Below are 15,903 nucleotides of genomic sequence, written 5' to 3'. Positions count from 1 at the left end.
CCAATGATTTTTATGATCTTTGTAATCAAAACAAAATCACTCCATTCTTTTGATAAGACAAAAACAATATAGTTTCCGTGATAATAGATCAGACATTTTAACCTCTGCTTTTAGCATAGTTTTCCACCCCTTCGTCTTCTTAGGAGCAACTTGCAGCTGTTAAGTGCTCATGAGAACTCTGAAATCAATAGAGAAATCCATTTAATTGCCTACAATCTTACAAATCAACCAAGCCAACAGGTTTCAAAATGCTTTATTGACTACTGCTTTTGAATATAAATGCAACAGAATAAACTTAAGCTTTTAAAACACAAGGAAAATAGAAAACAAAGAGTTCAAACACCTCATGGTAATGTGTTTGTTTGCTAATAAGGCACATTTGTTTTAAAAGATTTTTCTATGTATAACTTGTTCTTTTATATGCACCAGACCAACATTTTGAACTTAACTAGAAAGAAATGCTGTTTGAATGAAATAGCTAAAATAAAGTGGCACAAGTCTGGACCCTAACAGGTTTATTGACCTTCTGCAGACCCACTGCCAAAAGCAGACAATCAATACTTTAACCATGTTAGATCATTGTTGGGTCCTATGTGCAGAAAAAAAAGCAAATAAAAAATACATGAAGCTTTTGCTAGCGGACACAGTTACGTGAAACCCTTTGTTTTTCTTCCACTGTACTCTCCCACTTCTAAATGGTCTTGAATGCATCTTACACGTTAAATATTCTTTTTAAATACATCTAGATTCTTTTCATTTAACTGGGCTATGAGAAACTATTCAGTCAAATAAAAGTATTTTGGAATAAAAAGAATCTCAAAATCTGACCATAACTCCTCTCTTTATAAGATAATATTTAAAAAATAATTGAATAACTTTCTTTGTAGTCTAATTGGTGGTGTTACCCTAGATACTTTGTGTACTTCATAAAAAGTATTTCATAGATATACTAAAAAGGTACAGTAGACAAGTTATGAAAATTGATATTTCTTTGAGGAAACCAAGGCATTTTCTAGCAGCAGTATCTATTTTGTTGGCAACTTTATAAACCTTGAGTTTAACAACTATCAATAATTAAAATCGTGCAGAAAATGTGCCTGAACAGTTTGTGATGTTAAATCCATAATGGCAGGCCGGGCAACAGTTGGGAACTATCAGCCGAGTTAAAAATGTTGTTTTAAAACTTTACAAGTGATGTCTTTACAGGTTGTTTGGGTCAGGTCCAGGTGTGATACAAGTTGTTTGTTAAAAGGGAATCTTCACTCAAATCCTGTTGATTCCCTCAGCGTTCATCAACGTTACTGAATATAACAGCTAAGAAAGGGAGTGTTTTGCTCAGTATTGGAGTGTTACTGGTAATTTTCTTCTCCCCGTGTTCTTGGAATTCTTTAACTTTGGTCATACATTTCCAGTCTAACCAAAAGGGCAAATTGTTTTGCATATATTACTGTTCCATTAGTGTTGACGTTAATAGACATTACCCATGTTTAGAGATACAGCATGGATACCTCAGCCCACCGAGTCCATGCCAACCAGCAGTCACCCGTACCTAGTTCTAACCTACACACAAGGGACAATTTACAGATGACAATTAAGCTACAAACCTGCACGTCTTTGGAATGTGGGAGGAAACTGAAGAACCTGGAAGAAACCCACGCAGTCACTGGGAGAACGTACAAATTCCATACAGACAGCACCCGTAGTCAGGATTGAACCCGGGTCTCTGGCACTGTAAGGGAGCAGCTGTGCCACTCAGCTTGGTTCTTACCAGTTCTAACATGCTGATATGACTATAGTAGATCCATTTCCAGAAAGTCACATTTCTGAATAAGTGAATTGCACATGACTTTAAAAAGTAATCCATCACAGAACAACAATGCTGTGACAATGGGTTACATATTGCAGTGCACAATAATTCATACAATAACTCAATATAAAACATGGTAATTACTGGTAAGTTTCCAAGAATGGCAAGAACAGTGACTTGTAAAAATTGGGAAATATAATTTGATCTCCAAACATCTAGCATTTGCTTTTTAAGAAAAAATGATGATACCTCATTTAGTTTTAAGTGAGGCACAAAAGTTTGTTTAATTACTTTTAGGGATTAAATAATTAAGGTTGCACTAACACAAGCAGCAGCTGCCTTTGTAATCTCCATTTAATTTAGTGATGTGTTCGTGTGAGAAAGTAATGTAGAATGTGAAACATTAAATCCATTGATTAGAGATAGTCTTCAAAATGGTGCCTCTCAATAGTTAGTGTTTCTGGGAGATTATCATTAGTACCTACAGTGTATGAGCTTCTATTCTATAAACAGCAAGTGTGAAGAGGCAAATGGCTGAACCTGTGCTGAAAAGACCCCATATAATCTACAATACCTCAACCAAATAACTTTTCCTAGGTTGAAAAAAATGAATGCAGCTCAACTGGGTATCTGGTTGTCATCTGCAGTTTTCTTTGGTTAGCCCAAAGTGTGTGGTCACATTATACAGGTTTTACTAAGCATCACGGCACATTTTAACACGGACGTTTTTCGAAAGTCTCCTTCACAGGCCACTGAAAGACTGCAAAAATACATTTGGTTCCTACTATAAAAGATTTCTTTTGCTTCTTCAACAGAATTGAAAGAAATTGGTATATCTCTGTGGTAGACTACATACCTCGTGCTGCTGCACCATAAAAGACATTTGCTCATAAACTTATATTAAAACATAATATGTACACGCTCACACATAAATCTAATTTGTTACATAACCAAAATACAACATTAGTACCCATACTACTTTATCACCTCAGATCAGCTAGAAAATTTATTTAACATGATAAAAAGTTATTATAATAGAACTTCATGCTGACAAGGCTTATCTCAGTCCTTGTCCTATCAAAAACTCAGCATTAGAGCTGAATTTAGAGCAGACACACAGAAAATAATGAGCACTGCAATAGAAAGTTATCCTTGCCTTCACTAGTGTTGAGCATTCAGCTCGATGGTGATCTTCTAATTAATGTCCTGTGTATTTCAGTCCCATTGTATTTCTTAAGTGACAATCTATCAAGTCATTTTTTCCCACTACTGTGGACAGTTATTTCCCTTGCTTTTTATTTCTCTTTCTAAACAATCCACACCTTACCTCAAGAGACAAACATAATTTAGATACTTTCTTCCTCAATCATCTGAATCTCAATCTGAACACTTAATCCCATCAAGATCGGTACTACAAATATTCACTCTGAAGCTGGTGAAATTCAGTTCCTGAAAGAACCAAAATTATGGAAAAGAATTCTATCCAAATTCTGGCTTTGTGTTTAACAGTCCAAATTTTTTAAATTGTAGCTCGTAGATTATTTGGACTCAATGTTTTGTACTAAACAATAAAGCTGGTGTTGCTAACCAAAAGGAACAACTCAGGTTTTAAAATTCACACCATGTACAATTCTTAGCCATGACAGGCCTTTGCTTGGTTAGATGTTTTGTGTTTTGATTAGTCTTTATGTGGACATTTATGAGGATCTACTTATGATATATGATCCTATTAAGGCTGAGCTTTTCTTGAAGGCACCAATAGAATAATTAACTGGAGTGAGCGTATCACACAAAACTTAATTGTTCAGCATGTAAAAACCCATATCTACAAGTATTAATCTTCTAGATTCTAGTTGTCCACATTCAGAGTGTTCAAACCTTATGGACGGAAGATTTTATAATATTTTCTAAAGACAAGGCAATTTTTAAAAAAGTGTTTTCATATAAATGCATAGAATGGTTTTTACTGAAATTTTAAAACACTTTTTTCAAAATTTAGTAACAAATAGCATTTTTAAAACATTTCGCTCTTTCACATAGTTTTTGGTGCAAAGTTTACTCAAGTCCTAAAAACAATTCTTTTACAACAAACTATGTTTTTTTCTTCATAAATATCAGTGTATTCCTTCACTATTACAAAGTCTTTGTTAGAAAATCCTAATAGGTTTGGTAGAAATCGTGTAAAGGGACTTGAAAGGTGGCTGTAGGGAATGCCTGTGGTACATAACTAGCATATCCTCCATAAGCTGCTACTGCTGCAGCAGTGGCTGCATTCTTTTGCAGCGTTGCCATGGTAACAGCAGAAGCAGGAGCTGCAATTGGAACATAACTTGCCCCGTAGAATCCAGCTGCAGGAATTCGTTGAATGTTGGAAGCCATTGCATAGACTGGAGTTATTGGGCGAGTCTACAAAGGAACAAAAACACATTATTGCATTGGAACAATTATAAAGTCAATAACAATGTACACATTGCTGATAACAGAATCAAGGACCAGAGGACATAGGTTTATGGTGAAGGGGAAAAGATTGAATAGGAATCTGAGGGGTAACGTTTTCACACAAAGAGTGGTAGATGTATGGAACAAGCTGCCAAAGGAGGTAGCTGAGGCAGGGACTATCCCAACATTGAAGAAGTAGTTAGACAGGTACATGGATAGGACATTTTTGGAGGGATATTGACCAAATACTGGGACTAGTGTAGCTGGGACATGTTGGCTGGTGTGGGCAAGTTGGACCAAAGGGCCCGTTTCCACACTGTATCACTCTATGATTCTGTAACAGAAATTGAATGCGGCCAGGCCAAACTCTTGGTATTTCTGAGTAGCTAGATTCTTATGAAAAATAATAAAATATCACAGAAGCTGGAAACCTGACACAAAAATGGAAAATGCTTGAAGTATTCAGCCAGTTAGGTTCATAGACACATACAGCCTGGAAACATGCCCTTCAGCCCAACCCACCCATGCTGGCCAAGAACCCAATGGTGACCAAGATACTCCAAAATAATCATAACCTCAGTTAGGCAACATCAGACAAATGCTGCTTGTCCCTCTCAATACTTTCAGCATTTTTGGGGAAAAATAATATTAGCTACACTTGACCAAACTTTGATACCTTATCCCAAGCAGTCAGTATCAGTGGGTAATTTAGTCACAGCTATGGCCAATCCAGCTCTTGCTGTCTGTCCAAAGCAATGGTCACCGATACCAATCAGAAGCAGGAATTTTGGAAATGATAATTTCCCATTCTTACCCCACCAATCATTTCACGACAACTGAGAATTTTCCTATCCTAAATAAATAATTTTGCCTAAGTGTAAACGTCAAATGATTTACAAGGAGAAAATAACCATAATTATAATAGGAACTGGAGCAGCAGCTGCATGACCTCAGATACCATCTGGGAAAACAAGACCTGCAATGAGGTTGTCACACCGAGGATACAGGAAGAACGAAGGTGGGTGACAATGAGGAAGAGAAGTAAACATGGAGTGCAGGAGGCCCTGGTGGCTGCACCTATTGAAAACAGGTACACCCTCTTGGGAGCTGTCGGAGCAGATGACACGACAAGATTGAGTGGCAGCCAGGGCTGTGACTCCAACCCTGGTGGTGAGGCTCAATGGGGAAGAGGTGCGGAAAGGAGATTCTGCGGTAGCAGGCGAGACTCCAGGATGGTGTGTTGCCTCCCTGGTGCCAGGGTCCAGGACATCTTGGAGCGGCTGCAAGGCATCCTCAAGAGTGAGGGAGAGCAGCCGGAGGTTGTTGTGCATGTTGGCACAAACGATATAGGTAGGAAGAGGAAGGAGGTTTTGTAACACGAGTTTACAGAATTGGGTAGAAGACTGAAAAGCAGGAACTGCAGGGTGGTGATTGCAGGATTGCTTCCAGTGCCTCCTGCTAGTGAAGGTAAGAACAGGAAGATAGGGGAAATGAATGTATGGCTGAGGATTTGGTGCAGGGGCAGGGATTTACATTTCTGGATCATTGGGATCTCTTCTGGGGCAGGGGTGACCTGTGCAAAAGGGATGGGTTGCACCTTAACTGGAAGGGGATCAACATTCTAGCGGGCAGGTTTGCTCATGCTACACGGGAGGGTTTAAACTAGATTGGCAGTGGGGTGGGATCTCGTACAGGACAGAGGCACGTGGGAGGCTAGAAGGTGGTATGGAGGGTGGTGTGGGAAAGGTTAGTGGACAGAATAGGCAGGTGAAAGGCAGAGAGCAAGGAAGGAGGGTTGGTTTAAACTGCATGTATTTTAATGCAAGGGGCCTGACGGGTAAGACAAAGAGGAGAGGGGTTGCATTGTTGGTTAAAGAGGACGTCACGGCAGTGATCAGAGGTGACATTACGATGGTTCATCTAGTGGGGCTATATGGGTGGAGCTGAGGAACAAGAAAGGGATGATCACCTTGTTGGGGGTGTACTACAGACACCCGAATAGGCACGGAAATTAGAAGAACAAATATGCCAGGAGATTGCAGACAGCTGCAGGTCAAATAAGGTTGTTGTAGTAGGGGATTTCAACTTTCCCAATATAGACTGGGAAAAATCATAGTGTGAAGGGTTTAAATAGGGTGCAATTTCTCAAAAGTGTTCAGGAGAGTTTTCTTAAGCAGTATGTAGAGGCCCCCACACATGAGAGGGCAACGCTGGATTTAGTATTGGGAAGGGCATGTAAATGAAGTGCTTGTGGAGGAGCCTTTTGGGACTCGTGACCACAGTTTGATTAGGTTTAAGATAGTTATGGATAGGGACAGAGAGGGCCCACGTGTTAAAATGCTCAACTGGGGTAAGGCCAACTTTGAGGGTACGAGAGAAGGTCTCGCTCAAGTTGACTGGAGCAGGTTATTTGAGGGGAAAGGAACATCGGCCAAGTGGGATGTTTTCAAAAGTGTGCTGACAAAAGCTCAGGATATGTACGTCCCCGCTAGAGTGAAGGGCAAAGCCGGCAAATGCAAGGAAGCTTGGCTGACGAGGGAAATTGAGGCGTTGATCAAAAAGAAAAATGATGCATGGGACTGGTATCCCCATGGATACCTGCCCCATGATAGCATCAAGTGCATCCCTGGAGGAGTTTTGGAAACTAAGGAGTAAACTGAAAAAGGAGATCAGAAGGGCAAAAAGGGACCAGGAGATAGCTCTGGCAGGTAGCATTGAGGACAATCCCAAAAGATTTGATAAATACATACGGGGGAAAAGGGTAACTAGAGAGAGAGTGGGACCTCTCAGGAATCAAAGTGGTCACCTCTGTGTGGAGCCACAGGAGATGGGTAAGGTCCTCAATGAGTATATCTCCTCTGTATTTAGCGAGGAGAAAGACAGTAGGATGGAGGAACTTGGAGGAGTCAATGGAAGTGTCTTGAGAGGAATCAGTGTTACCATCGAAGAAGTACTGAAGGTACTGTCGTGTATGAAGGTAGACAAATCTCTAGGGCCTGATCAGATATATCCGAGGACATTGCAGAATGAATTCAACAATGGCTGAATGGGAGATACCAGAGGGTAATGGTTGACAACTGTATGTCAGGTTGGAGGCCAGTGTCTAGTGGAGTACCCCAAGGATCTGTGTTGGGTCCACTGTTGTTTGTCATTTACATTAATGATCTGGATGATGGTGTGGCAAATTGGATTGGTAAGTATGCAGATGATACTAAGATAGGTGGTGTAGTTAATAATGAAGTAGATTTTCAAAGTCTACAGAGAGACTTGGGCCTTTTGGAAGGGTGGGCTGAAAGATGGCAGATGGAGTTTAATGCTGATAAGTGTGAGGTGCTGCATTTTGGTAGGACAAATCAAAATAGGACGTACAGGGTAAATGGTAGGGAATTAAGGAATGCAGTGGAACAGAGGGATCTGGGAATAACTGTGCATTGTTCCCTGAAGGTGGAATCTCATGTGGATAGGGTGGTGAAGGCGGCGTTTGGTATGCTTGCCTTTATAAATCAGAGCATCGAATATAGAAGTTGAGATGTAATGTTAAAATTGTACAGGGCATTGGTGAGGCCGAATCTGGAGTATGGTGTGCAGTTCTGGTCGCCAAATTATAGGAAGGATGTCGACAAAATGGAAAGGGTACAGAGGAGATTTACTAGAATGTTGCCTGGGTTTCAGCACTTAAGCTACAGAGAGAGGTTGAACAGGTTGGGTCTTTATTCTTTGGAGCGTAGAAGGTTGAGGGGGGACTTGATAGAGGTTTTTAAAATTTTAAGAGGGACAGACAGAGTTGACGTGGGTAGGCTTTTCCCTTTGAGAGTGGGGAAGATTCCAACAAGGGGACATAACTTCAGAATTAAGGGACAAAAGTTTAGGGGTAACATGAGGGGTAACTTCTTTACTCAAGAGGGTGGTGGCTGTGTGGAATGAGCTTCCGGTGGAAGTGGTGGAGGCAGGCTCGATTTTATTATTTAAGAGTAAATTGGATAGGTATATGGATGGGAGGGGATTGGAGGGTTATGGTCTGAGAGCAGGTAGATGAGACTAGGTCAGAGAAAGTGGTCGGCGTGGACTGGTAGGGCCGAACGGGTCTGTTTCCGTGCTGTAATTGTTATATGGTTATATGGTTATATGGAAATTGCAGGAGCCCTGGTTGAAATTTACGAGTTGTCAATAGACAATAGGTGCAGGAGTAGGCCATTCGGCCCTTCGAGCCATTCACCATGATCATGCACAATCAGTACCCCATTCCTGCCTTCTCCCCATATTCCCTGACTCTGCTATCATTAAAAGCTCGATCTAACTCTCTTTTGAAAGCATCCAGAGAATTGGCCTCCACTGCCTTCTGAGGCAGAGAATTCCACAGCTTCACAACTCTGAGTGAAAAAGTTCTTCCTCATCTCCGTTCTAAATGGCCTACCCCTTATTCTTAAACTGTGGCCCCTGGTTTGGGATTCCCCCAACATCAGGAACATGTTTCCTGCCTCTAGCGTGTCCAATCCCTTAATAATCTTATATGTTTCAATAAGATCTCCTCTCATCCTTCTAAATTCCAGTGTATACAAGCCCAGTCGCTCCAGTCTTTCAACATACGACAGTCCCGCCATTCCGGGAATTTGTTCTTAAATACAGGAGAGGTGCTGGAAGACTGGAGGATGGCAAATGTTGTGCCTCTTTTCAAGAAGGGCTGCAGGGAAAATGCTGGAAATTACAGGCCGGTGAGCTTAACATCTGTAGTTGGAAAGTTACTAGAGAGTATTCTGAGGGATAGGTTATACAGGCACTTGGATGGACAAGAGCTGATTAGGGATAGTCAGCATGGTTTTGTAGGTGGGAGGTCGTGTCTCACAAATCTGATTGATATTTTGAAGACGTGAACGAAAACGTAAATGAGGGCAGAGCTGTAGATGTTGTGTATATGGATTTCAGTCAGGCATTCGACAAGGTTCCGCATGGTAGGCTGCTCTGGAAGGTTAGATCGCATGGGATCCAAATAAATATAGCTGAATGGATAACAAATTGGCTCCATGGAAGGAAGCAGAGGGTGATGGTGGAAGGTTACTTCTCGGACTGGAGGCCTGTGACTAGTGGTGTGCCTCAGGGTTCGGTGCTGGGCCCGTTACTGTTCGTCATCTACATCAATGATTTGGATGAGAACATACAGAGCAAGATTAACGTTTGCTGATGATACAAAAGTGAGTGGTTTTGCAGATAGTGAAGATGGTTGTGAAAGATTGCACCAGAATCTGGATCGATTGGCCAGGTGAGCAGAGGAATGATTGATGGAATTTAATACAGAGAAGTGTGAGGTGTTGCATTTTGGGACGTCGAACAAGGGCAGGACCTACACAGTAAATGGTCGGCCTCTGGGTAGTGTTGTAGAGCAGAGGGATCTAGGAGTACAGGTGCATGGCTCCTTGAAGGTCGACTCGCAGGTGGATAATAAGGTGGTCAAAAACGCTTTTGGTACTTTAGCCTTCATCAGTCAGAGTATTGAGAATAGACGTTGGGAGGTCATGTTGCAGTTGTATAAGACATTGGTAAGACTGCATTTAGAATATTGTGCTCAGTTCTGGGCACCATGTTATAGAAAAGATATTGCCAAGCTTGAAAGAGCTCAGAAAAGATTTACGAGGATTTTGCCAGGACCAGAGGGTGTGAGCGAAAGGGAGAGGTTGAGTAGACACAAAATGCTGGAGTAACTCAGCGGATCAGGCAGCATCTCTGGAGAGAAGGAATGGATGACGTTTCGGGTTGAGTAGACTGAGTCTCTATTCCATGGGAAGCAGGAGGATGAGGGGTGATCTTTTAGAGGTGTACAAAATCATGAAAGGAATAGATCAGGTAGATGCATAGTCTCTTGCCCAGAGTAGGGGAATTGAGGAACAGAGGACATAGGTTCAAGGTGAAGGGGAAAAGATTTAATAGGAATCTGAGGGTTTTCACACTCTATGACTCTATGAGAGGAGAAAAAGTCTAAAATTTCATCCTTAAATGCAAAAGTTTAAAAAAAAATAACCTGAAAAGGCGGAGGAGTGATCGGTGCTCCGTTTGGATCAGTTTGAACAGCAATAGGATTAAGAACATGTTCCATTGGATGCATTTTGTTTTCTTCCATTAGCTTAGTGCCCGGAGCTGCCTGAAACACTTGATATTGGGTTCCAATGGAAGGGATGGCCACTGAAATCAGATAAAATACATTTTAAAACAGATTAGTATATATTTTTCAAATCACTAGCTATAATATTACAATAATGTATAAACCGATTAATGCAATTTCTTGACATATATAATTCACAAAAAAAGGATTTTAAAAGAACCTAGCAAAGAACATTAAAAATAACTTTGTAAACTACTGGATACAGATAAAATGTAATTCAAATGCAGAAAGCAGCCTGTAAATAAACCACTGCATTTTCTCTTGTGTTTTCATCATTTTTCACTGGCACCAGCTTTGTCGTCCTTGTTGTGATTGATCATTGGCTACAAGAACCACAGAGGATTATTGGGAAACTTTCAATGGTTTGATTTCTACTGTTTGCAATTACTCACACTGTACAAATACGAGATGAGTAGCATGATCAATAAAGAAATGGCCACGTAACAAATGGCAGAGAAAAATCAAACACATTGCAGACATAATAATATCATTCAACGTTCATGTTAATTGAAACGGGGGGGGGGGGGGAATGGCCAAGACTGAAATGACTAACTTTAATACAGTCTGCAGAAGCCTTGAAAGAGTTAAAATAGCCATGATACTTTCTCTCTATCAATCCAGTACTTTTCAATCTTACAATTTAAAGTCACTAATTTTGGTAGCAATACAGGTATTTACTGAAAGGCAGTGGGATCCTTCCTTTAGAAGCCGTTTACCAGAACACTGCCTAGATTGGGGGTATTGGCTGTGAGGGGAGATTGAATAGACTTGGATTGTTTTCTCTTTAGCGTTGGAGGTTGAGTGGAGACCTGATAGAAGTATATAAAATTATGAGAGGCATAGATAGGGTAGACACTCAGAACTGTCCCCACCCCCCGCCCCCAGGTGGAAATATCAATAACTAGAGAGCATGGTTTTAAGGCGAGAGGGGCAAAGTTTAAAGGAGATGTGCAGGGCAAGTTAGTTTTAAACGAGTGCCTGTACCACTCTGCCAGAGGCAGTGGTGGAAGCAGATTTGATGGTGGCATCCAAAAAAACTTTTAGATAGGCACACGGTGATACAGGGAATGGAGAGATTATGGATCACGTGCAGGCAGATGAGTGTAGTTAAACTTGGCATCTTGTTTGGGGGTAAAGGGCCTGTTCCTGTACAGCACTATTCTATGTTCAATGTTCTGAACCTGTGGCTCAGCTGGACAGGGGGGGGTGGAAGGGCTATCGCGAATGGGGATTAAAATCATTAGGGGCACACAGACATTTCTGCCACAATTGTGACTCCAAGATAATAATCCATATCCCCATTATTAGAGTCAAAGTTGTCACAGAGTGACTGCAGGATATTCTGCGGGGTTAATGGGGATAAAGTGTGAGAATGAAGAGAAAGCAGTCATGGTACGTCAATGCCAATGATCAAGGTGAAGAAAGGATTGGGATCCCACAAGCACAATGTAGGGAGACAGAAGACTAATTAAAGAACTTCAAAAGGTAGTAAACCCAGGATTACTCCCAGATCAATGCCCTAGCAAGAGCAGAAATAGGATAAATAAAACTGTGTGGCTCAAGGGATGCTATAGGAGTTAAATTTTCAAAGCATCGGAACCAGCACAGAAGGCAAAAAGAAGTACAGTAATGGGAAGTTGTAAAATTCCATTGGTAAAGGGAAAAAAAGCATAGTAAGGGAAAGAAGCTGACGGGATGAGGAGTGTGGAGGCTCTTGAATTGTGGAAACAAAGAATGCAGACACTGGTTAATCCACAAAAGGACACAAACTGCTGGAGTAACTCAGCAGATGCTTGCTGCCTGACCTTCTGATTTACTCTAGCACTTCGTGTCCTTTTGAATTGTGGCCACATTGAAATGGCCACCATGGAAAGAAATATTGAATCATGGATTAAGGAAAGCAGTGGAAATGTTTGTTTTCCAAAGGAAGATGATGAAATGTTGGAACTATGGCTCTTTTAAGTATATAACTGATCTGCTGGAATACACAATATGAACATTTAGAATATAAACACACCGTATTGGTAAATGTAAAATGGACTAATTTACTTCAGGCAGTTAGATGTCATGAAACACAAGGGATGGTGATACATTTGATGCATTTTGGGATGAAGATTAAGAGGCAGAATCCTCTAAAATGGAAAAAGAAAACTATAAAAGGATCAGAAGAGGATAGAAACATAGAAAATAGGTGCAGGAGTAGGCCATTCGGCCCTTCGAGCCTGCACCGCCATTCAATATGATCATGGCTGATCAACTAAAATCAGTACCCCGTTCCTGCTTTTTCCCCATATCCCTTGATTTCTTCAGCCCTAGGAGCTAAATCTAACTCTCTCTTGAACTTATAAATTTCTACGTTTTATTTTTATAAAGCAGGAAGACAAGCTAACAAAACAGGAAAGGAGGATGTATTCCTGGTGTAGATAACAGGGTCACAGATTGAGGAAAGTGTACTTGATAAGAATCCCATCTGAGGTTTCGATTATTGGGAGTGGTTTTTGCTCTGCCTTTTTATTACGAAAGGTTTCCATAATTTCTCTGATATTCCCAGCGCAGGGCCAGCTGTGTTTAAAGAGGGCACATTTCCAAAGGATAGGATGCCACAGTTCTCTGACAAACAAGAGGAATTAAGACGGAAAGACACAAAATGCTGGAGTAACTCAGCAGGTCAGGCAGCATCCCTGGCGAGCATGGATTGGTGTGTTTTAGTTTGGAACTTTTCTTCAGTGATTGAAATCCAGATTATGAGATGAAACTGGAGGCGTTTCAAAAGATGATGCATTTTAACAAAGTAAATAAGGACCAAAGATGTCCTCACTAGTCAGCAAGCTGGGTAAATTGAGGGTGCAGATTTAAGAACATAGTGGACAGAATAAAGCAGACTGGAGGTTCATAATTTTCTTTTCCATTTAGATGCTAATAAGACAAGGATTACTTTACCAGAAGCTATTGTTTAAACAAAATCCAGAATCACATTTAAAATAAAAAGTGGATGCTTGAAAAAAAGCAGTTAAAAAAGTGAATTGAGATGTCCAGCGAAAAGGGTTAAACAGTGATTATTTTAGGATTACTAGCATGCAAGTGTAGACCAAATCTCTCATCCGGGTTATAGTGCTTTGCAATACCAAGATGTCACTATTTATCTCACTTGCCCTCAACTTGATGGTCACGATTCAACATGGGATCATTTCACTTCTAGGCTGTGGTGCAATTTATGTGGGGCAATCAATCCTATGTGCAATTTCAAGCCGTGGCAATGTTGAAGATTGTTCGGATTGTTACTACTTTGTAACCTGAATCTCCAGTACATGTATAGCACTACTGATAGTCTGGTGTAAGCCATTCATAACCACATGTAATGCAGATCCTTTCCCCCTTGGGTGACCAAGTGCTTCAGTGATAACATAATCGATATGAAATCCATGGGACTTCAATAGTGACAGCTTTTCACTTAATTGCGATTATATGCTACCCTAAAAGAATATTTTAAAATCCTAAAACATCAGCTACATTTTTCCACTTTTTTTCTCTCCAATTTTTAAGGTAAATGTTTAGCAAAACATTTCCTTTACTAACCTGCACCAGGTTTCATAGCGACTGGACTGACTGTAGCCAAATCTAAGCTGGGTATCAGTTCATACGCTTTGTCCTGTTGCTTGGCCTTCCCTTCATGATATCTGCTGTAAATACCTCTGCCTGCAGAATATCCACCCAGGTACGATCCGCGAGGTCCTGCCGCTCTGTTGCCAGCTGCCCCTCTACCGCGGCCACGTACAGTGCCTGCTTTAAAAAACAGAAAGATCCAATGTTAAAAAGGTAGATACGTCCAAAAATTGCATCTAATCATCAGATTCCAGAATGCAAGCATGATTGATTATTTGCAATAGTGTCATGACTGATCCTTTTGGTCTAAAGAAGTGATAGATTGTCCACATGTTTGTAAGACCATTAGCCCCAATTTGAATGGTAACCTTAACATGGCAAAATATCCCAAGGCACTCCGTAGAAAATTAGCAAACAAAATTTGACGCTGAGCCACAAGAGATCCAGAAGCTTGGCTAGCGTATTAGAAAAACTAGAGTATTAGAAAAGCAAAAAAGAGAGATATAAAGACAGAATAGTTTCAGGACAGAATTCCAGAACTTACGGTTTGGAAAACTTAAGGCAAGGCTGCAGGTGATTGAGAGATTAAGTCTGGGGATGAACATATGCCCAGATCTGGAATACCATTATCCTGGAGGAATACAGAGGGAGGGCCAGGGCAGCCAAGCAGAAGTGTGCTGAAATTGTCAGGTTTAGAGGCTAACAAAAGCATGGATTGGGATTTCACCATCAGAGTTGAGGCAGCAATGAAGTTTGGACCTGTTTCAGAGGTGGATAGATATAAGTCACAATTTCAGATTCAGACAAGACAGATGCAATTGGTATCTCCATGGCCCCAAATTCACCCAGACAATAAGAAGTCCTACGTTAAACTTCTACCTATCGATTCCAGCTCTGCTTTCAACACCATAATCTTATCTAAACCCATCTTCAAACTTCTGGACCCAGGAATCAGCTCTCTCTCTGCCCCGGAACCTCAACTTTCTTGCCCACAGACCTCAATCAGTGAGGATAGGTGACATCGCCTCCTCCACAATAATGGTACACAGCAAGTATGCGTTCTCAGTACCCTACAATACTCCCTAATACACTCATGATTTTACTGTTAAATTTGGCTCAAACTCTATCTACAAGTTTTCAGATGGCACCACTGTGGTGGGCTGGCAAGATGGAGCACAGGAAGGAGATAGGGAACTTAGTAACATGGTGTCAGGATAATACTTCTCTGACAATGTTAGCAAGACGAAGGAGTTAGTTATCAACTTCAGGAAACATGATGGAGTACACGGCCCTATCAGCGTCAACGGTGCTGAAGCGGAAGTGGTTGAGAGTTTCAAGTTCCTTCGAGTGAATATTAACAATGTTCTATCGTGGACCAAGAGGTCTTGTCAGTCAAGAGGGCACACCAATGCCTCTATTTCCTGAGGAAACTGAGGAAATTCAACACGTCTCCAATAACCACCACAGAGAGCATACTGTTGGGTTGCATCACAGCTTGGTTTGGCAATAGCTCTGCCCAAGACTGCAAGACATTGGAGAGAGTTATGAATGAAGCCCAGTCCATCACACAGACCAGACTTTCCACCATTGACTATATCTACACTTCATGCTGTCTCGGAAAAGCGGCTAACATAATCAAAGGCTTGTCTGATCCCTTGTCATTCAGTCTTCCTGCTCCCATCGGGCAGAAGGTATAGAAGCTTGAAAGGACGCACCACCAGTCTCAGGAACAGCTTCTTTCCCTCTGTTATGAGGCTCCTGAACGGCCTATTCATAAACTGGGGTTCTGTCTGATTCACCTCTATCCCATTGCAGACGTTGGACTTTGTCTATGGAATTGATGTGCTATAATGCTGAGAACTATATTCTGCACTCTGTAGCTTCCCCTTTGCTCTAGCTA

At 41.1% G+C, this 15,903-nt stretch overlaps 1 protein-coding gene across 10 annotated transcripts in view; it reads right to left on the bottom strand.

The window, feature by feature from the left end:
• Positions 1-272: 272 nt before the first annotated feature.
• The window catches only part of rbm47 (RNA binding motif protein 47), a 190,473-nt gene continuing 174,842 nt past the window's right edge, over positions 273-15,903 (bottom strand). For 9 of the 10 annotated variants that reach the window (XM_078399596.1, XM_078399580.1, XM_078399542.1 and 6 more), the window contains 3 exons: positions 13,977-14,183; positions 10,260-10,420; positions 273-4,213 (listed from right to left, as the gene is read on the bottom strand). In XM_078399596.1, coding sequence (XP_078255722.1) covers positions 3,965-4,213; positions 10,260-10,420; positions 13,977-14,183 — 617 coding nt within the window. In that variant the 3' untranslated portion in view covers positions 273-3,964. The remainder of the gene's footprint in view (positions 4,214-10,259; positions 10,421-13,976; positions 14,184-15,903) is intronic. The other variant, XM_078399622.1, reaches the window with a different exon arrangement.

The sequence above is a fragment of the Rhinoraja longicauda genome, chromosome 1, assembly GCF_053455715.1.
Source record: "Rhinoraja longicauda isolate Sanriku21f chromosome 1, sRhiLon1.1, whole genome shotgun sequence".
Lineage (NCBI taxonomy): Eukaryota > Metazoa > Chordata > Chondrichthyes > Rajiformes > Arhynchobatidae > Rhinoraja > Rhinoraja longicauda.
Note: the sequence above shows the minus strand (reverse complement) of the source record. Positions and strands in the feature narration are given on the sequence as shown.